The 22,681-nt window shown below is 40.9% G+C and overlaps 2 protein-coding genes and 1 non-coding gene across 3 annotated transcripts in view; 2 read left to right on the forward strand and 1 right to left on the reverse strand.

Annotated features, from left to right (window-relative positions):
* The window catches only part of LOC119882848 (mitogen-activated protein kinase kinase kinase kinase 5-like), a 35,698-nt gene extending 26,915 nt beyond the window's left edge, over positions 1 to 8,783 (forward strand). Inside the window, exons 20-32 of the mRNA XM_038693139.1 lie at positions 238 to 338; positions 632 to 673; positions 1,464 to 1,542; positions 1,651 to 1,727; positions 3,479 to 3,539; positions 4,012 to 4,114; positions 4,207 to 4,265; positions 4,660 to 4,763; positions 5,751 to 5,928; positions 6,059 to 6,127; positions 6,690 to 6,782; positions 6,869 to 6,995; positions 8,088 to 8,783. Of these exons, the coding sequence (XP_038549067.1) occupies positions 238 to 338; positions 632 to 673; positions 1,464 to 1,542; positions 1,651 to 1,727; positions 3,479 to 3,539; positions 4,012 to 4,114; positions 4,207 to 4,265; positions 4,660 to 4,763; positions 5,751 to 5,928; positions 6,059 to 6,127; positions 6,690 to 6,782; positions 6,869 to 6,995; positions 8,088 to 8,184 (1,190 nt within the window). The 3' untranslated portion in view covers positions 8,185 to 8,783. The remainder of the gene's footprint in view (positions 1 to 237; positions 339 to 631; positions 674 to 1,463; positions 1,543 to 1,650; positions 1,728 to 3,478; positions 3,540 to 4,011; positions 4,115 to 4,206; positions 4,266 to 4,659; positions 4,764 to 5,750; positions 5,929 to 6,058; positions 6,128 to 6,689; positions 6,783 to 6,868; positions 6,996 to 8,087) is intronic.
* Positions 3,266 to 3,338, reverse strand: trnak-uuu. The gene has a single exon. It is a non-coding gene; the product is annotated as a tRNA-Lys (tRNA).
* A 508-nt stretch (positions 8,784 to 9,291) lies between the features above and the next one.
* zmp:0000000529 (WD repeat-containing protein 20) lies at positions 9,292 to 21,921 on the forward strand. Its single transcript, XM_038693140.1, has 4 exons — positions 9,292 to 10,112; positions 12,620 to 12,802; positions 13,525 to 14,934; positions 17,048 to 21,921. Exons 1-4 carry the CDS (start codon positions 9,723 to 9,725, stop codon positions 17,093 to 17,095), a joined length of 2,031 nt encoding a protein of 676 aa, XP_038549068.1. The 5' UTR covers positions 9,292 to 9,722; the 3' UTR covers positions 17,096 to 21,921.
* The last annotated feature ends 760 nt before the right edge of the window (positions 21,922 to 22,681 follow it).

Consider the following 22,681-nt stretch of genomic DNA (forward strand, 5'->3'; position numbering starts at 1 on the left):
TACATTATACTATATCCTTCACACAAGTGTAATGTACTGAACTGACTAAATGTTGCAAAGCAGTCAGGATAGCACCTTTGTCCATTTACGTAAAGCATTATTCAAGAATGTGTTTTGATAAACGGGAAATATTTCAGGACATTTCAATGACAGAAAATACATATGCCTTTTTATATAAATGCAGTGCAAATGATATCACACAGTTTCCTATGAAGTGTTTATGTGTGTTTGATCCAGACCCCGCATCCTTCTCTCCCCGGTTGAATGACAACCCGGCAGACCTCCTTCCTCCTGAGCTCCCCCCTAAAGGCATACGAAGACGGCAACCCCCATCAAAGGTGAAATTATTTATTTTCTCCTTTTTTCTGTACTTGTAACACCACGCCTAAGAGTGCCTGTAGACAACCCACTATGATGTGAAGAAATATCCCCAAGACACAGAAATTGTGTTAAATTAAGTGAAATAATAAAAAAGTATAGATGAAATTCAGCCCATTCAGATTTACAGAAGCTAACATTCAGCTTTAGATAACTAGGTTACGTACTTCCATTTTCTTTTCAATTATACATCTTCTCTCCTTCACACTGCGTCCTGACACACTTATCATGAGGTTTTCCTTTTTGTTCTCAGGACCCCGTTGAGTGTGCCAGCCCCGTCATGAAGAAACCTCCTGTGAGTTTCTGATGCTTTGCCAGAAGTTCTCCTCCCTTCATATCAGCGCTTACCCAAGAGAAACTATTAACAATTTATTTTCAGCAGGCTCCATAGTTAGTGCAATATCTTGAGTTTAAGATTAGGAGGTTGGATCTTGCATTTCTGAGATCATCATCAACTTCTGAAAAAAAAACAGCAGACAAAACTGCTGAAACATTTAAACCCATGTGTCTCTTTTCTGGTATATAGCAGCAATATTAATATGCGAGATGAGCAGAATAATTTAAATAAAAAATTTAGACAAACGTAACAAAATGTGTGTGTTAATAAAATTCATGTCCAGATGTATGAATGTGAATCATTCACAAGTAAGAATATATGCATTGTTAATACACATTATTACATCCATGCACTGAATCTATAAATATATTTATTGTGTATTTGTATGTGTGAAATGTGGTTTGGGTATTTATATGATATGATGAACATATGTTAAAATGCTGTCTCAAAGCTTCTATGTAAAGAAATGATAACACATAATCATGAAGTAAAATTAAAAGTTCATAGTTTGCAGTATATGTGTGTTCAAAAATTACACATAATTTCCTTGCCTGATGTTTTAACGTGATAATAACCTCAGTTATATCACCTCAATTGACATTTACCATTTAAACACTAAGCCTCTTGTGGGAGTACCGTAGGTGTTTATTTGTAGATATAGCGGATAAATACAGTCATTCTGTTAAGAGCATTCATGTAGTGGCTTCAAGTTAAAATTAATCATATGAACAATCCCCTTTCTCTCCAGGTCTACTTTAAAAAGGTCTTCCATGGCTGCCCTCTTAAAATAAACTGCTCCACATTCTGGGAAAACCCGGCTACCAGAGGTTGTATCATCAAATAAAGTGCACAGTGAATTCTCTGCTCTTTCTCATCTTATCAGTCTTCTGCTTTATCTGTCTGACCGTCCTGTGTTTCTTATCTCTCCCCCTCAGATCAGCATCTGATCCTGGGGGCAGAGGAAGGAATCTACACCCTGAACCTCCACGGCTCTGAGGCCACGCTGGAGCTGGTAAGAACTTTATCTAATTAATACAGAGCTACATTGTGGATCTGTGTTTTACAGTCTTTTGGTCGGAAACAACAGGTGGTTTACGAGGAGACTGAAAATCACTCTGACAAAAGGGATCTGCTTTAGTTGTTGGTAATATTGTTTTGGCAAACATTTTGTTCCTGAGGTTTTTGTGATGCTGTTCAATTATTTAGGACTAGGATTAAGTATTTAGGACTACACATAGACTCAAACATTGCCTTCAAAACCTACATAAAGGGGGTCCGTAATAAAGGAAATTTCACTTTGGCATATTTCAGGTATTTCAGAAACCTTCTATCAACTGAGGCAGCTAACTTATACTTATTGGTTCTCTCCCACATCACCTACTGTCTGATGAGTTGATCCAATGCACTTAAAACTCTAGTCAAAAGGCCATGTAGTTACCATTATGGTCATATTCTAAAGAAGTATAAAATCTTATCAAATACAAAAAGATTATGCTAAGCTCCTCCTTTGTCTGGCCTTTTCAACTTCAAATCAACCGCAAACAGAGTTGGTGGTGGTTGAGGTGCAGCTAGGAGCGACTGCACAATCCCACTCAAAAAAAACTACGTTTAGCCAGGCCGTCTTTTCATTCACAGCATCACATCAATGGACTCAGTACCACCATCAATCAGAGAGTCGCCATCCTATTACTCATTTAAGAGTAATGTTAAGAAATGGCTTATTGAAAACCAACACTGACACTGGTCCTATCCAACAATAATAACTGTATCATCTATTTTTAGATTTTATCTGCTCATTTTGTTTAATCAATTGGGTTTTTTTTTTAACACAGTGTAATTTTTTTCTATTGTATAATGTATTTTACTGTATAATAGCAGTTTACTACTTTAGGATGCCCAGTAACATCTGGCAAGGGACCTGCCGGGATGAAAACTAGGCTAACTCATTACATTTTCATTTGCTTTGAATGCTGATCAGTGTACATAGTCCCTTTTCAAATAAACAAATAAACAATTAAAAAAAGCCAATCACAACATGCATTTACATTTAGGGCAGTTAGCAGGCACATTTGTCCAAAACAACTTACAATAAGTTGTCAGAAGAAAGATGTCGGTAGAGTAAGGATGTCAACATAAGTTTCATGCACTCAAAATTGCTTGGTCAGCCATTGCTGGTAGACAGCGAAGATAGTTAGGCTGAGATGCTACACAGTGCTAAGTACAATTTTAAGAGCCAGGATGTACAAACATCCAAGTACGCTGTTGCAAAACCAGGTCCAGATTAGACTGTACTCAGAGAGACCCAACAGTTCTCACTATGAGTAAGCACGTGGTGACACAGGCAGGAAAAAACTTCCTTTTAGCAGGTAGAAACCTTGAACAGAACTGTGACTCAGCGTGGGAGGCCGTCTGCCTTCGATCGGTTGGAGGGAGAGAGAGTCTTTCTCGTCAGTATACTACGACAATTTGTGTAAAGTGCATACTATGCAATTAAGACACAGCAAGTGATCAAACTGAAGTATTCTTTGAATCCAAGTGTCTTAAAACTCTCGCCTGAACAGGGACTTGAACCCTGGACCCTCAGATTAAAAGTCTGATGCTCTACCGGCTGAGCTATCCAGGCTCTGAAAGAGGATTGTGACAGAGTAGAATTTGTCACATGTGATCACAAAAGAGTCCTGTTGCCTGAAAAGTGCTTTTGAAAGAGACACTGAAGCACTAAGGAAGCAGTGAATAAATGGATGTCTTCTCTTTCTCTTTCAGTTGTATCCCGGGAAGTGTACCTGGGTCTACACCATTAATAACGTCCTCATGTCTGTATCAGGTAAAATAAACAAGTGTTAAATAAGAACTGGATCCTAATTTAGCTGTGTGGCTCTATTCCCTTGGAGCTTACTGGAAAAGAGGATAAGACAATTAGAATTCTTACTGGAATTTTTTGTCTAAAGAACATATTGAGGAGCCTCTAACGAAGCTGAGGATGTTATAGAATCAATGTGTTTCAGAGCATTTCTAGCAAAGAAATATAAAAATATAAAGGAAAATATTCCTTAATAATCATATTAGTATTTATCCACCATATTATTGAAGGTGTTTGACAGTCTGCAGTAAAGTGCTAAAACTGGGTGGTTTAATGGTTAGCATGTCTGCATGTTGAGTCTTTAAGCCGTAGTTATGAATGTGAGTGTTTGTCTGTCTCCTTGTGTTCGCCCTGTGGTGGCTGCAGCTGTCTGAGATTATCAACAGGATGAATTGGTTGAATATAATGAACTTTCAAACTGATCCTGTGTTTACAGGTAAATCATCGTATCTTCACTCCCATTTACTGAAGGAGTTGTATGAACAGGCTCGGAAAGACCAGAGGATGGTTGCCTTGCCGACTCACAGACTCTTACCAAGGTTAACACTGGACTCTCTCTGTGTGTGAACATATTGTCTCATAAAACCACATCTGCTCATGCCAATTAAAAAACTCTATTATCTATTTTCAGGAAATGTGCAGTGACATGTAAAATACCTGATACCAAAGGCTGCAAGACCTGCTCAGTTGGTGAGACAAAATGCAAAAATAAAATAATCATGTTTGATATTTTATAGTACAATACAAATTTTCTTATGCATATTATAAAATTTGGCATTATTTTCCTGCACTGCAATAATGTGTGAGTGTGTGTGTGTGTGTGTGAGAGAGAGAGAGAGAGAGAGAGAGTTCAGCTGTAGTTGGTGTGCTGGAAAGGTTTCCACATTTCCACATCCACTTTTCTTCTACACCTCTTTGCTTCCCTTTAAATAGCTATTGGCACTGTTTGAAAAAAAAGTAGCTGCGCGCTAGTTTACATTATGAACACTAAAGGAGTCAGATTCCTGTTCATTAGACAGTTTTACTGTGTTGATTGGTTCAGAGAGATAACCAACTAAAACGTATTCTGTGTTATCTCCTGTAGCAAGTAACATGCAGCGAGGCTCTGTGTTCCTGTGCTGCGCTCTGGAGTCCAGTGTAGTGCTGCTGCAGTGGTACGAACCCATGCACAAGTTCATGCTCATTAAGGTATGTGTATTAAACATTTTAATTTTATTTTTATTTTAATTTTAGAAAGTGTTCTGTACTCAGTGACATTCTGAACACTTGAGCCTTTTCAATTTAAGCAGGATATATTTCACTCAGATTTCCTACATAACATCTAGGACAGGATTTTTCAACCCAGATGTTTCTGAGATGTATTTATCATTGTCAATATGGCAGCAAATTGCAACTGCAACACAGCATCAGGCTTCATTTAGAGGTCCACACATTATTCCATGACGATGTTTAAAAAAAAAATGCATTTTCATGTATAATTGTATCAAAATCACAGCCTTGTCTCTTCCTGTAAAGTTCACACATTTCTGCTGCATCTTGGACTGAAGGTCATATATTAAAAGAGTATGCAAAAAGGAACAGTATAACATACTTTGATGAAGGGAAACTCATGAATGCTAAATAGGATATTAATTATGAAAATACAACAAATATATGTGCAAGTTGAAATGATGGGCCTATCCTTGTTGATTGTCTTTCAGTTTTTACCATTTTTATTGGACTGTTAACACTGACAGCAGCTAATAAAATGACTGCTGGCAGGGAAGTGAAGCCTTTTTATAATCACTATTAAATTTATGAGTTAGCTTTAGACCTTTGATCATAAAATTGTTATGGTTTCGAGAATAGACTCAACATTACGCTTTCACACCATGCTGTGGTTAAAATGTTGTAGATTTAAGTGCCCTTGAACAAAACACTTGTCTGCTGTCTTTGCTGCCTTATGTGAGATGAAACCACAGCTAAATATCCAAGGCCATTTAAAATTAGATTAAACTCTCGGAGCGTGGCTAGCTCACTTGGTAGCGCACCCGCCCCACATACAAAGCTGAGTCCTCACTGCAGCGGCCGGGATTTGAGTCCAGTCTGCGGCCCTTTGCTGCGTGTTGCCACCTATCGCCCTCCCCATTTCTTTTTAATTAAACTCTTAACTTACACCTTTCCTCTTTCCCTCAGAATTTTGAATTCCCCCTGCCCAACCCTGTGCGGGTGTTTGAGATGGTGATGATGCCCCAGCAGGAGTACCCGCTGGTGTGTATCGGCGTCTCTCGGGGGTCCAGCCCCAATCTGCCAGTCATTGTAGAATACATCAACCTCAACTCCAACACATCCTGGTTCACCAACTCTGGCCTGGGTAGGTTGATCCTGCATCATAATGTATTGAGACTATAAAATACAAGGAGCTACAAACACAATCTGAATTCCCAGTAAACCTTTTTATTTTGACGCTGATGTTTCTGTTTTCGGCTTTTGTGTTCTTACAGAGAAACCTTGCCCAGATGTAGTTCAAGTAAGGCAGTTGGACAGTAGCTCACTGCTCATCCTCATAGAAAGTAAGTAATACAAGTTTCATTTAACATATCTCATTAATATTAACTTTATACAGAGGTGCAAATTATAACACAAATATCTGTACAATATTGTTAACAGAGTTAAATCAACACCTCTTTTTCACACTGAACATTATCAGCTTCACAGAGAGACCCTTTGTTGTACATACAAAAGTACAAATAATCACACAAAATTGCAATTTTGTAAGACAGTAATGGGACCAATTCAGTATAGGTGAAAATATCAATATTCTTCTATGGGCAGACTTAACATTGTCAAGGGATTGAGAAAACCCCTAATAGTACTACAATAATTCAAATAAAGATTGTGAATTATGGATCCACCATCATGAGCAGAAGCAGTGTGGTTGCTAAGCTCAGGTGTTTGTTTGTTATGCAGGGAGCAGATCTGGCAGAGACATTCAGCTCTGCCCATAATTGTGATGATGGGATCTATAATAGCGTGCAAACTCTGCATTATGTTTTGTCCATGTTCTGTCTACTTCTGTATTTCCACACTGATGTAGCTGGTGGTACTCCAACACTGAGTCTCTCTCCTCCACAGAATCGGTACATATAGTTGGTCTGGAGGGGGAGCTGAAGAGCAACAGGCATCCGCCACATGAGACCACCTTCTCTCATAATGTTGAGTCTATAGGTAAGAACATCAAGTCACAAACCAGAAATAGTTCATATTTTAGATGATTAGAGGTCAGAATTGACTCTGTCCGTTTATCTGTCCAGTGTATTTGGAGGACACATTGCTGGCAGTGTGGCGTCACGGCTGGCAGAGGAGAAGACAAGGTTTCACTGAGGTGCTGGAGGAAAACACTGACCCCAGGAAGATCTACAGACTGGTGCAAAAAGACAGGTACAGTATGTCTTTAATGTCTGGTTGCTTAGATTTTCTGTTGATACCAAAGTTTCTTTCCTTTATCTGTTTGGGCATAGTGGCTTTTGTTGTTACTGCCAACTAATCAGCTCAGCTTCTGTTTATTATAAACAACTAGGAAATGTAAAACACATCAATCTGTCTGTGAGTCTTCAGCTAGCTTAGCAGCTCTGTAAAACACAAGGCACCCAGGGTGCATTAGCAGCCCGCAAAACGCTCACTGCCAATAGAAAACAATTTAAAAAAGGCACCTCTCACTGCAAAAAAAACGCATTCTGTCTGATTAGGGCCTAATGCTACGCTGAGGCACAACCAATAACATCAGCATGCTAACATACTCACAATGACAATGCTAACATCCTAAAGATAAGCAGGTATAATGTTTACCATGTTCACAATCAAATTTTATTGTGTTAGCATGCTGACATTTGGAAATTTGAAAAGAAATTAGTTTTGCAGGTTTTTGGTCATAGTAGTGGAAAAAAATTTGACTTGATGGCACAAGATGAAAAGTCAGACGATCACCATAGTTATTATGAGTCAACCTGAGAGGATCATAATTGTGTTACCAAAAATTCATGGAAAGCCATTCAATAGAATTTCATTAAAAACATCAACCTCGTGGAGGCACTGAAAGAAAAGTCAGAGAATCACCAGAGTAATTAGGAGTCATCCCCTGAGAACCATGGATGTGTGTAGACACGTTGAGATGAGATATTGCATTCCAACCGTCAGACAGACATTGGCGTTCCTAGAGCCATGCATGGCTAACAAAACCATGCAGAGATTTGCTTTACCAAGCTAGACGTAACAAAATAACTGCTTTATGTCTGGTACTGAGGTGAAGCAGGTTAATATTGGGATTATATGTGAATTGCATATTAGGATATATTCTACATTTACATCATAGACAGAAAAATGTATGTGACCTTTACCCATTCATAACTTATAACTTATTCATAACGGTTATGGTGTACCTTATAAATATGCCACCTATTAAGATTTTCATTGTTTAAACTCCACTATATCCGTGCTTGACGTTCTGTGACCTCCCTGACCCTCTCACTGCAGGATGGTCGTCTTGGAGACGCGTCAGACCGAGGACCAGACGGGGTTGTCCAACCTGTATGTCCTGGATATTGCTGAGAACTACGTCATGCTGCCCTGACTCTCCTGTCTGCTGGCACAGGACACTGTGGGAAAATCCCAACTCGTCTTCTATATTAATGCCTCTACCCAGGACTTCATCAGTCATCATTAACTTTGACAGACATGGATGCGCTGCCACAGTATTTTATTTTCTAATGGGAAGAGAGGAGAAATGTCAGAAGGAAATGACGAGAGGATGTTGCAAATTCATACTGACCCAAAAGGATTGTTGTGTTGTAGCCTTTATCCCTCAATCTGGGGGAGTCTGCTCTTATTTATGCTAATTTCAACTTGGTTTGTGAAATCCAGAACAATCTACATAATTCAGACAGCTGAGAAAACCCTAAATTAATAGTAAAGGAAGGTCCTCATCTGACACCAAAGAGGATTATCAACTTTCATCTGCCTTCAGTATTGTCAATCACCTCAGCAGCCACCTGCAGGGGACTGAAACATATGGCTTCCCGAAGATGCCACATGCAAGCAGGAAGGACTGGAGCTTAGCAGCACTGCTGTTGCTCATGATGTGTGTTTTGTAACCTCCGTTTGTATATCAGTGTTGGATCAAAGATACACACTTATCACTCCATTACACTGTAATAAAGTTAATTAACACAAGATGAGGTGAACTGTATTGATCTTGGAGGGCAAATGTTTCAAGTAACTATTAATGAGAGGTGATGGTTAATTAAGTAAATCCCTGTTAGTGTGTTTGGGTGTTGTGAGTAGGTCACATCTGATGAACATAGGGGCATGAGGGCAAAGACTAAGTTTAATTTATAGCAAACACATACAGTCAGTAATATTTTCATCTAACTAATCGAGCCGCTGCATTCAGTTGTAAAGTGTGCATTACAAATCCTTAATTTGAATTGATTAATTCGCGAAACGCAATTTTCTCAATGTGAGCATAATGGTTGGTTTCTGTCATTCAAATGAAGCCATCTCTGCTGGCACTAATCTCTCTCTATAAAAATAAGCCTGTTATTTTTCTATGTTGCATTATAAAGAGGTAACCACAAAACTTCACGGAAGCAATAGGCCAATTATATTGTTGTTTTTTTCATGAGGGCGGGACTACAAAGTAGCACACTTGACTCCACGTATTTTTAAGGTGGTCCTGTTGGATGCCACTGAGAGGTTAAATTGGAGGGGGTGTAAACGAAGCAAGCTGTCCAGGGCAGGATGCCCTCTCTGTACCCCCCGACACATTAGCGGGAGTGCGCAGTGTCAGGCCGGGCCAGCAGCAGTCGACGCATCATCGCACGTACTTTACGCACACTGGATAAACGGGGGCAGAGACCCTGTCGAGGATGATGCTTATACCGGCTGAGAAGGGCTTTCTCTCGGGCTTTATTTAACTGGTAGCAGTGGTCCGGTCGCTGGTACTGGTGTAAAATGCATTGGAGCAGACCGGGTGTGCTGGTCGGCCTAGCGGAGCTCGGCTGCTGCTGCTCGCCTTCGCCTCTCCCATTTCTATTCTAGTACTTTTTTATTGTAGCTTTATTATTTCCAGGTCAAAATTTCAGTTTCCTGTGCGGCTTGTTTGTACTAAAAATGGCCGGAGATGGCGGCGCTCTGAAGGATATCAATGAGATTAAATCCCAGTTCCGGACCAGAGAGGGCTTCTACAAGCTGCTCACCCTCTCGGACTCGCAGCAGCGGGGCGGGCTGCCGCGGGGTCCGTCTGCCGGAGCCACGCTGGGCCCAGGGGCTGGACCCGGTCCGATACCCGGCGGAGGGGTCGGGCTGCTGCAGGGGCCCGGGGCTGCCGCCGCCTCCTCGTCTTCCAATGCCGCAGCCAACTCCTCTCCGGCGGGTTTCTTACCGCCGGTCCGGGTCTCTATGGTCAAACTGCAGCCAGAAGACCCGAGCGAGGAGTCGGAGCGGGTGTGCTTCAACATCGGCAGGGAGCTGTATTTTTACACGTACACCAACATAAAGAAGGTGAGCCAGTTCTTCCCCCGCTATTGGCCAGAATGACATATTGGATGGTCAGCCTTAGCCTAGCATGTTAGCCTAAACTGCTAATTTGATGCTGTTCGCTGGTATTTCCTCATGTTTTTAAACTAAACCTCTGTGGCTGCTAGTGCTGCACAGATCTGCGAACATGCACACGTTGCATTGCTACTTGTTGTGCAGTGCAAAATGGAGTGGCTGAGTAGAGAGTGAATGGTGCATCATCCAGACGGCTGCACAGTGTCAGTGAACGCTACAGGAGGGCAACAGTGTTACTATACAAGCAGGAAACAGCCAGGAAGGCTCTCACAGCACCCTTCACTGCCGTTTTACGGGTGAACCATGTGAACTAAAGCTGTTTCTTCTCTCTATACTACATTTTGAATGTTCATTTGAATCTTTGTTAGTTTGGAGCTGCTGTAAACGTACTCATGCTGAAGGAGGGACGGTGCAAGGTGAATCAGTTCCAAGCAGATGGTTTGCAAACACACTGCATTACAGACCGTGAGGTCTGCTTGTCCCCTCATGAAGTAGCCTAGATTATTGATATTAAGAGTCAGAATTCAGTGTAAACATCACATAACCATACTATTGCCAATGCTTTTAATCTATTCACTTACAAAAATCTCTATCAAAGGTCCACATGACAGAAATCTGATATGTAGAATCAGGTTTTTTTTCTTGAAGGAAAGAGTCTGTATTCGTCCTCTAGTTTCTCCTTACTGAGCTTGTTTTTAGCATTGCTAGCATTTGCCATGGAAGAGAGCTGAAATTGCTTGCAGTTAGCTGCACCACTTGCTTCTTAATGAGGAATGCTAATAACCCATTTAGGAGGAACTGGAGGACAAACATAAAAAGCTTCTCCTCTTCTAACCTGACTCAGATCAATGAGGGAAAATGTTGGAAGGACTAGATTTTTTTAAATGTCAAAGCTTCTCTATCATTGCACACCGTAAGTTACACCTTTTTTTAGATTTATCATTTTCTCTTTTCCGTGTCATAACAAATTACTCCACAAGTACGATAAATGTAGTTAGTTTGCCAGGAAGGTGGGTCTTCATGACACCTATGTGTAGATCATTGACTCGTGGTTTCTGCAGTAAATCACTTGCAGACACATTAACATGCAGGTGACCATGTAAGACCATGTAAGACTACATGAAGATACATGTCACCATCAGCATGGCATGTAAATTATACTCCCCATCCTCAAAATGGGCTCACAATCTTCTTTATGTGAAGGAAACTAAAGAGTAAAGTTTGTACTCAGTCTTCACTGCTGCAAACACTGAGTGATTTAACTGTGAAGTCAGAGGTAAGAGTTCATCCTCTGGCACATTTACGTGTAATCAGTAGGGATGATTCTTCCTCTCCAACAACATTCACTTCACCAATGCAGCTTGCTTTTAGTTCCACACATCCTTTCAGCTGCAAATCACTAACCAGTGTGTACTGGTTTACCTCAACGACTTCTGCTTCAATCAGTGACTTGCTACATTTCCCAGAATGCTTTCATCTCTCAAAGTGTCCCTGAAAAAATCATAGAAGAGAGGAACGTCTTCACACTGACTGCAAACCACGCATGTATTTAAAGAATAGGTTATCATTTTTACTAGTCTTAAAACTAAACTCCATTGTCCATTAAACAGTTTCAGCTTGCAGTAATCCATCCTGCTGTTTAGACCTGCCTTCTTAACGTGCTTCCAATGAGAGAGATGGGGGACAAAGTCTAGTCTTCTTTTTGTGCAGAAATGCATTCCAGGTTTATCTAAAGCTGCTGAAATTGCCTCTTTTTGTTTACATAAACAGAGTTGGGACAGGCTGGGGCTAGTAACGTAAATTTATACTAAGGAAAGTGTAACTTTAAAAGATACCCATTTGAGTCGGCTAACACACTGCTGAAACCTCATATTATTATTATTATTATTAGTAGTAGTAGTAGTAATCAGGCCAGCTGTGGCTGGTAGAGCGGATCGTTCATTAAGATACTGAACCCCAAGTTGTCATGGTTAATTGTGTCTCCCTTCAAGTAGCCAAGTCATGTATATTTAAAACTTCACAACAACGCACTTCTGCTGCTCTGTCAGTGGGCAGTCCGATAATATGTGTGAGCGTTTCCAGTCTACAAATACTCCTGCAGCCATGTTGCATTCTGGTCTTTTGTGGCCACTCTTGAATCTAACTTGATGGATTTCTCCTTGTGTTGAATCAGCACACACAGCAGCCCTTCATTCGGACACAAAAACCTGATGTTTACTATCGATCTTTTGGACAGATGAAAACTGTCTTTTCTATCAAACTGCTGTAGCTGCAGTGAAATATCTCATTGTGACTTTTTGTCATCAACGTTTGACGATCATTTGTCAAAATAAGAAAAACATATCACCAAATTATAAAAGGGCCCAGAAATGAAACAATGAAAATCCCTTCACTCTTCTGAGCTGTTGTTTTGCTTGTGCATCATGGTTCTCTTTCTCCGATCTGTCTGTCTGCAGGCTGTAGACCTCAGTAAGCCAATAGACAAGAGAATCTACAAGGGGACTCAGCCGACATGTCACGACTTCAACCAGTACTCCGCCACAGCAGAGAGCGTGGCTCTCATCGTAGGATTCTCAGCTGGACAGGTCCAGTATCTCGACCCCATCAAGAAGGAAACCAGTAAACTCTTCAATGAGGAGGTATTATATTTACCTGCGTATGTCTGCGCATATTTGTTTTCCTCTGTGTTTGGGAAAGTAGCAGCTCTTTGTGTTCTTGTGATTAAAGCCAGCGACAATACTTCAGAAGTAATTTTTCATTCTTGTATTGATTTGTTTTTGCCCCAGTTTGGATGTTGTGATGTAGCCTCGAAATTCGTCTTCAGAGTTGTCCCTCTAACGCTATGCTTTTTCGTTTTCACATTCTTTTACTGCACCTCCTAGACTGCCTCTTTCTCTTTAATGGGATTCTCTTTAATGGGATTCCCAATTAAATTTAGGAGATTGGGGATGCATGTGTGCACTACTGCATGCAGACTGACTCTTTTCCCCTCCCTGGGATTTACTTCTCTAAATCTTTTTCTTTCTTCATCTTCCACCCCCTAGTTCTATCTTTCTGTTGGTTTCAGTCTGTCTTCTCACTGTCTCTGCTGTAGCCTGTCTCTTGATTCAGATCCTTCCCATTCTTTAACAAATTGTATTTAGTGTTTTTAGATCACACATTTTGCTAGCAATGAGAAGACTACACAGTGCCCACATAAAAGCACTAAATCTAAAAGCATAGCATCGGTAATATCCTTATGTTACTCTTTCTCATCTATTCCTCAATTATTTCCATCCGCTCTTCCTTCTTTCCTTCCCTGTCCTTCTCCTTCCTTCCACTTCCTCACTTTTCCTCCATCCACTTTCTTCCTGTTTTCCAGAGGTTGATAGACAAATCCAAGGTGACGTGTCTAAAATGGCTTCCCAAGTCGGAGAACCTGTTCCTTGCCTCCCATGCCAGCGGCCACCTTTACCTCTACAACGTGGAGCACCCATGTGGCACCACGGCCCCACAGTACTCTCTCCTGCGTCAGGGCGAGGGCTTTGCTGTCTACGCCTGTAAAACTAAGACACCACGCAACCCGTTGTTACGATGGGCCGTGGGTGAGGGAGGCCTCAACGAGTTCGCTTTCTCTCCGGATGGTGTGCATGTGGCGTGCGTGGGCCAGGACGGCTGCCTGCGTGTCTTCCACTTTGACTCGATGGAGCTGCAGGGGGTGATGAAGAGCTACTTCGGTGGACTGCTGTGTGTGTCATGGAGCCCCGATGGGAAATATCTCGCCACAGGCGGAGAGGATGACCTGGTTACCGTCTGGTCATTTGCAGAAAGCCGTGTGGTAGCAAGAGGTCACGGCCACAAGTCCTGGGTCAATGTGGTGGCATTTGACCCCTTCACGACTTCTCTGGAAGATGAGGAGCCTATGGAGCTTAGCGGCAGTGAGGAAGACCTCCACCAGGGGGCACTAAATAACTCCATGCACTTTGGTCGGGTTCGAACGAGCAGCACCTTGTCGCGTCTTTCTCGGCACAGCTCTAAAGGTGGTGGTTCGGCGTCGGTCACATACCGGTTTGGCTCAGTGGGGCAGGACACTCAGTTTTGTCTGTGGGACTTGACGGATGACGTTTTATACCCACGTCTGCCACTGTCCCGCGCCTTTACTAACACTTTTGGACCCTCGCTGTCCAACTCTGGCAGCGGTGTGGTCAACAGCACCTCAGGTGTGGGAGGAAGTGGAGGGGTTGAGGGGCACCATCACCCTCCGAACACTAACACCGGCACCTCCAACCCACCAACGCTCCCCTTACCGCTTCCTCGCTCCCTTTCTCGCTCCAATTCTCTGCCTCACCCCGCCGTGGCAAATGTCTCCAAGGGCCAGGGCACCTCGGAAGGCGGCGGGGGAGTTGGAGGAGGCGGAGGGAGCAGCAGCGGAGCAAACATCACCCCATTCAGCATTGGCCGTTTTGCTACGCTGTCACTCCAGGAGCGCAAGTCAGACAAGTCCGGTTGCAGCGGTGGGGTGGAGAAGGAGCACAAGAGGTACCACAGCCTTGGCAACATCAGCAAAAGCAACGATAAGATTAACGTAGCGCCGAGAAGCAACCGGCTGGACGCTGCCAAGGTCCTGGGCACCACGCTGTGCCCACGCATGCATGAGGTGCCGCTGCTGGAACCGCTGGTGTGCAAGAAGATTGCACATGAGAGGCTGACCGTCTTGGTGTTCATGGACGACTGCATCATCACAGCCTGCCAGGAGGGTCTCATCTGCACCTGGGCACGGCCGGGGAAGGCGGTATGTTTTCAATGAACTCTTCAATTAGAAAAACATTGGATTATGAAATACATTGGCTATAACTAAATATAATTTTCTCTATTGTCGTGTTATTATCATTATTTTCAGTTAGTATTATTTATTCATTTAAGTGTCAGTAAATAGGGAAAAAATGCCAATCACAAGTCCTCAGAGCTGAAGTTGACATCTGTGGTCACCCTACTGCAGTGGCATCATTATGTCTGGGTGTCCAAGGCTACAGCCCCGTATGTTTTATGAATAGCCTTGGATCTCAAATTGTTTTTGTTTTTTTTTATACAAAAATTAGAATAATAAAAAGATCTATTCATCTATCATTCCAATTCAGTAAATCCCTGGCAAATAATGTGATATTTGATCTAAAACATAAATACATTTTGGGTCCTCTGAGTGTCATAATTAAAGCATTTTGTGTCAGCAAGAAAGACACAGAGAGAGCGTGTACCGGTTACAGGGGTTGTCCTTGTCGGTATCTAGTGGTAGCTAGCTAATGCACTAAGGCAAGACTTGAAGGCCACTGATATGAGAAGCTTTTTTAAAAAGAAAAATGATTAAGGCGGCGAGGCTGGAGGAAGTGGAGTGAGAGTTATTTCCTGTTGCTGTAGCAGCAGATGAGTCAGGAAGTTCAGGTTGGTGAAGAAAAGGGCTTATTAGCTAGATAGATAGTCTAGCTCAGTGGCTCTCTAACATGTTAGTTACAAGACACACCATTAATGAAAACAAGTATTTCCAAGGCGCACCTTTACATATTATTATACATTTATATATTTTAAGCTGACGCTTTTATCCATCTGCTTACAATCGCTCTATCTATTGAGATCTTTTTAGATATAGAGAAATAATATATTTCACTAAGTGTCTTATTCAGGGAAACATTGGTGGATGTGTTGCAGTAGGAACCGAACCCGGGGCTGTCACACCAAAGGCATGTGGCTGATCCACTGCCACATCGCCACCGTAGATTTGTAAATCATCATAAATAAGACTAATTCCTATTTAGGTAGCTACCAAGCTACTATAGTTTACTTTCAATAGCCAGTTAGCAACTGGTCATTAAATTCCTCCCTTGCCTGCAGCGAGGTTGGTTGCTTATAATCAGTTATATTTTTTTTATGATTATTGTTATTATTTTAATATTATTATTTACACATGTGACGGCCCCAAGAGCTCTTGGTGTTGGACCTGTGTGCTGTGTCGGTGCTTGTGCCTTCCACACCGCTCTGCCACACTGTTCCTTTGATTTGTGTTATTTTAATAAATTTATGTATCTGTATTGTTCAACCTGAGTTGCATCCTCCTTCTTTGTTGCGGCCTGAGAGCCGGGGTCGTAACACACGATCAATAACTCCTTCATCCTACAGGGGGAAAATGTGTCTATTCAGTCAGCATCACTTTTACTTATTCAGAAGCCAAAAAATCTCCCCAGTATTTGAAAGTGTTTTGTGTAATTTCCCCCTACACATGATACACAAGATGAGATTTAGAGGCCAACCTACACACTGTCACATGTTTTATTTATTTTCCCCTGAAATAAGTTGCTGGGCCCCTAATGTTTCAACATCCTAACAACGCCTCTGCCCAACAGTCCAAATTAGTTAAAGCAACATGTTCTCACAATTTAAAAGCTGGAACCAAATGATGTTTGGAAACAAGATGAAGAGACTAAAGCTGCTGTATGTCCTGTAATATAAATATATATATGTAAATGTTACATGTATTATTTTTCCTAAAAAACTTTTTTCATTGTAGATTTCTATTTCAGGACATTCAGAGTGAAATGATAATTGGCTATTAGCTTACATGTTGTTAGTATGATGCTGGGGGTTTTTTTTCAGTAAAACTTTCAATGATAGTCTGCAAACAAGTTATTTTTTCCCTCACAGGTCAGTAATCTGTTTTGAGCAGATTTGTCACCAGGGGGATATTTCACGCTGCACCTCTTCAAAAGCTGAAGATATGACTCAACAGTTGGAGATTATTTCATCTCTCCTCTTCTGAGCACCAATGGCTTTTTATCTTCCTGCACTTTAATGTGGAGTATAGATTTGCTTGGTCTGGTGTCTAACCTTCCTTTATGTTTTTTCTCTCTGTTCAGAACTTGACAGCACAGAACGGGAACTCTCCGAGTGGAACAGTGGTATAGCTGGAGGAGAAGCTTTGCACTCATCCCTCCCTCTATTTCCTCCCTCAATCTGTGTCGTCTCCCTCTCCATCTATCTTCAAAAATGTCAAATTAGGGGCCAGCAACCAGAGACCGTACCCTACCCACCACTGCAGTATTATAGCCTCAATATAGCCCTCTGTACTTGCCATGACCCAAACCCTGTTCCCTACTGATTTTACTCTCATGGCGTGCATTTGGGTGGGAAACACTTGCTGAATGATTGTTACATGAGCTATGAAACTAAAATAACTTAAACAGATTTAAGAAGTCTTGGGATAGACTTAAAGTTACAAAGTCAGGCAATCTTGGGTGATGCCCCTTAGTTCCAGTTAAGAGAAGTTTTAATACTATGGTATACAATGATTTTTTTGTGTTTTTCCTACTTAGCAGTTTGGGGAAGCAACCCAATTTCAACCTAATGGTTCTCCCATTTTGGGGTGGAAGAACTTAATTGGCCTGTACAGATTCCTGACCTTCACCACATCCAACACCTTTGGGATGAACTGAAATGTTTTCTGCAAGGCAGGTTTTTATCACTCAATGTCTCAGTGTCCAGTCTCACTAATGCTCTTGTGGCTGAATGGGAGAAAATCCCTACATTCATGTTCTAACATCTGGTGGAAAGACTTTTCAGATGCGTAGAGGACAGCCATTTTCCAAATAAAAATGTAGGGTGTTTGTTAGCAGTCATCCACTTTAAAAACTGGAGTTTGTCCACAGCCCGTTTAACCCGGTCAGGTTAGTTTCACCAGTCAGTTTAATGGTTTTAATGACCAGAAACAAGTTTTTTAACATGACGTGACATGAACTTTAGATTTAAGATGCAGAACTTTTTCCTTTACATTTGTATTAAGAAATCTGAAATGGTAAACGTGTTGTAATGATGGTCAGCAGTAGGGCAGTCTTCAGAGAGGGTTTCCCACCTCGTGCCACTGTGGGAATAAAAATGTATTCCCAGTGCTTCTGCCTTCACTTCATCCCTGAGTGTTGTTCTGCAGGAAAACTGCAACAAACAAACAGAAATCTGCAACAAGGAGCAAACAGCAGACCAGGCTCAGTCTTCATTCGTCCTTCGGTCCCTCCTTTGTCCGATCCCTCCAATTTCCCTTTCATGCAAAAGACACTGCAAAAGCCACGGCCATTGTATTTAAGTTATTTATTTTATCACAAGACTGTGTAGTAATTTATAATGTAAATACTGAAAATACTCTATAAATACAAAAAGGACAGAATGACCTGACAGCAAGGAGGCGAAGAAAAAACAGGAAAAATGAAGAATATTAATATATGAAGAGATCCTTCTATTGTACATAGCAACCGCATTTAAAAATTGAATGTCTGCTGTTTTAGGGAACATGAAGATGTCAATGTGTTTTTATTTTGTGTGATAGAGTTTCTCCAGTTTGTCCCTGAAAGCGAGCTGGGGTTAATCCGTCGAATGAGGCGGACGCATTTTGGGTCTAGTGGGACTTTTTAGAGAAACCGACCCGACTCGAGCACAGAGAGAAATCTTCGGACTGGCTGCTAGCTGTACATGTCAGTTAGTAGGTCCAAATAATACCAATTCTGCTGAACATCATGCGTGAACAAACCACATATTAATGAATAACTTGCTCACAAACAAACACACACACACACACTTGCACATTCCAAACATAAAACAGCTCATATGCACACACACAATCCCCTTATGGTGTAGCATCATATATACTGTGTCTTGGACTCCATTCCTGTTGCACCTGAATTGCCTCTTGCAAGAATTTGCACATACAATAAATCCACAGTCCGTCCTGAGCTGCCATGAGTGACAGAAGGTGTTGTTGTCTTGTTTGATCTGACCTCTGTGCAGAAACAGCTCAAATAACCGTTCACTGGATATATTTAGTACAGAGGATATAATAGGTGTACATCATTTTGATTCTGCTTATCGATTTTGGTGCTTATTGAATCTTTGCTCAGATTCTGAACATACTGTTAGAATAAGAAAAGAAACCAAAAAATGTTCCAAGTAAAAACCTATTTTATTTACCATGTTTTTAGCAGTTTTGGACTTCCTTCCATAAAAACGACCACATTCATTTTATCATTAGTTTTAGTTAAAGGGGAAGATAAAGTAAAAATATAAATTCTCCCTCTCTTGACATGTGCACATTTGTCTTTACTGGAGTTGGATGTGCAAAGATTAGCTGATTTTTATGCATTGCAAAAAATGACAGTGGACATTAAAAACTGCATTGTCATACCATGCTGCATGAAACGCTTAATCATATTAGATAAACTTCATAGCCTGACGTCAGCTGACTTCTGTTTGGCAGGGTTTGTTAGTTTGCTCTTTCGACACAGAAGCTGCAGTGGCGGTTTGTCAGGAGGTTAATGTTTCAGACATCTGTACCAATACAATAAGGTACCAGAGGATGGATTTACTGACTATAGTGATCCACTGATTTCATCTGGTCAGAATTATCAGTATTTGGTTTATGACCTGCAAAACCAGCGGCATCTAAATAGTCTCACAGAGCTGTTAGCATGACTATAGACTCATTTTAGATCCCTCCTACTTCCCACCCTCTGATTGGCTCAGCTGTGATTCCAAACAGGGACTCAGCCATTAATGAGCACAGCACCAGATCAATTTGAATCCCTGAAAAAGAAACAAGCGACAGAAAAAAAATATATTCTGGAACCAGTCTTCCTCCTGCATGAAAATAGACCTAATGTGGATTTCAGGAATCGATAAGTGGAATTGAAAATGAATGACTAATTAGTTGTTATAAATCTGGAACTGGTTTGAGTTCAGAACTAGTTCTCCAAACTCAACCCTGCGTCTCGCTGATAATCAACACACCAAACCATTTCTGTCTACGTCTAAACCATCAACCAGAGAGAAAGGGCTACTGAGGTGTTTCTGAACAGGATCTTTTTTTGTTTTCTGTTACTTTTAACATGCTTCTTATTTTGGGCCATAACAAACAACTGACTTCTGTCTTACATGTATGAACGCTCACAGTGCAACGTACCGGCAGTTTTTTTTTATCAGTCTTTGTGCTTTCTTTTGTGTGAGTTATAGAGTTACTTTTCTGATAATACATCCTATAAATAGCAGAGCACCTTCCAAGGCGGTGCCAAGGTTATGCCCTTGGAGCGACAAACCACCAAGTTCCTCGCACTGTGTTGGAGCCAGTCGGTATTGTTGAGGGTATTATTGTTGGCTACATGAATGCTTCATCACAATGTCTGAGAGGAAAAACTGGATCTGCTCTCTTCAGATGTTAAAGGAATAATTCACAAAATGAAAATGATCTAAACCATAGATCCTTCACCAAAAAACATTGAAGTATTAACATATTGTTTAAAACTTTGAATTTCTCTAAACAGGTTGTGCAGTTTAATCTAAGAGTTTTATAGTCAGATGTTTTGGTGCAGCTGTCTGATGTTTATCTTGTTATCTCACAGACACTGTTCACACCCACTAACCCACTTGAAATCCATTCTCATCAGTGGACGCCACTAAGGTGTGAATGCACCCTGAAGTAACCCCTCAGGCCACATCTACAAGTGGCCGTTGATGCGTTTGTCCACAATTGTTGTGTGTGAATGCAAATGTGTTCCTGACTGAATTAAAGCCAGTATATTAGTATGCATACAGAATGCAAAACCTTCCAAACTCGGTGCATACTTTTTACATTTTAGGCTTCTTTCTAAGAGATGTAAACATTTGGGTGTGTTGAACTTGGGTGAAAAACAGGTGCCAACTAACTGAGAAAACAAATACTTGACTGAAATATTTTTAACATGTTATTTACTTGGTGAAGTTGCGAGTGCTATACAAATGTTCTCAGGCACTAGAAAAACAAACGAGATATAAAAAGAATGATCCTGCTCCTGAACTGAAGGGCTGAAATAGAAGCGATCAGTCGGTATAACTGGCTGTGTTTTGCTTGTATGTTTCTAGGTCACACTTACTTGAACGCTCAGTATTTCAAACAAATAGAAGATTCAGAGGGGTTTGTGCTATAAATGTGTCATCCAAGGATTTATGTTCATTTTCTGTTTTTATGGCTACAAGATTTTGTTAGGTTTTGAAACTCGTTTGACGTTGGAGCAAAGATGCATTTCTTCTTTTACTTCTGACTGCTGAGGCAGAGTGAACAGAGAGAGGCGAAGAACAGAGTAAATATTAGAAGATGGAAGAGGATAGTTTTAGTTTTTTGCTGTAGAGGCATTAGGAATAAGTCTACTCACAGACTAATTAGCAGGGAACTGAACAAAAAGCTGTGATCACAGGAGCAGCTGGAGCTCCACCTGACTAAATTCAGTAACTCTCCTCTCACATCTACAAATCGCTGCGTCCAGACTGTTTGTGAGCAGAAACTACAAACACAAACAGTGTTGAGTCAAATATGACAAATACCTGAGCCAGCAAAGTTTAAAAAATTCTTTAGGATGCCAAAGCTCAGACTACGTTTTCCTCTCAACGCCTCATTCTGCACAGAAGCAAACATTCACAACCAAGAGAACAAAATCATTTTATATGTTCATTTTTATTTGAGAATGGCCGTTTGTTTTAAGGGTTGTTTTTTCATTTGTGTGTGTGTGTGTGCAAATGTTTGTGTGTATGTGTACAATATGCATTCTCTCTTATCACCATACAGTTACCACATGCACCGACCCACACACACATGCAGCATCACACACGCTTTCACACACTTAATGCCTGTTCTGGTGGAAGTTATAACGGCAGAATGACGTCACTGTATCCGGTTTGTAAATGGAGATCTGTTATTAAAACGTTAAACCTGAAACAATCGTGTGTCCTGTGTGATGGACTGATGTGTTTTGCTCACATTGGTATTATTGATTAATTTTTATTGGTCTATAATGGGTAGTTTTGGTCTAAAAAGGCCTATTATTTCAGGGGCTCCTGCAGGGAAACAGCTTGAAAGAGAGACTGATTTTAATATTTAAATCATTCATCTATCAAAAACATCTTTGTCCCTATCTGGTGGTCGATAGAGGGCGCTACAAACAAATATAGTCAGATTCACTACTTATCTGCACCCGTAGAGGAAGAAAAGGATTCTTTCGGCAGAGAAAACAGCATCAAGTCAGAGACAGCAGACAGTCAGTAACACCGGAACCGGATTCAAAAATAAAAACTCTGTTGGGCTTTTGCAACATTTGCGATCTGCTAGCCCGACTTTCACCAAGAGGATAAAGTTTAACCTAATGTGATTAAAGCTGCGACCAGTTAATATTATTATCATTAATTAGTAATTAAACAAAACTATACTATTAAATGTCAAAAATAATAGTAATTTGTTACATTTAGGCAAACTGAGAAAAGAAACAGGTAGTCCTGCAACCCATGACTTAAACAGCTGATCAGCTGTCATTGCTGTTGCTGATAAATTACTGTTGATAGACGAATCAATTGTTCATACCACACTATCTTTCAATAACTGGGGGCTATGGACATATACAATATGCTATAAGAAGCACACTCAACTGAAAATAAATATAGCAACAGTACAACTTGATAGATTGAGTTTACTTTTTACTTGACCA

The sequence above is a fragment of the Micropterus salmoides genome, unplaced genomic scaffold (assembly GCF_014851395.1).
Source record: "Micropterus salmoides isolate LMB-PRFRI ecotype aquatic unplaced genomic scaffold, ASM1485139v1 Ms_hic_scaffold_3, whole genome shotgun sequence".
Taxonomy (NCBI): Eukaryota; Metazoa; Chordata; class Actinopteri; order Centrarchiformes; family Centrarchidae; genus Micropterus; species Micropterus salmoides.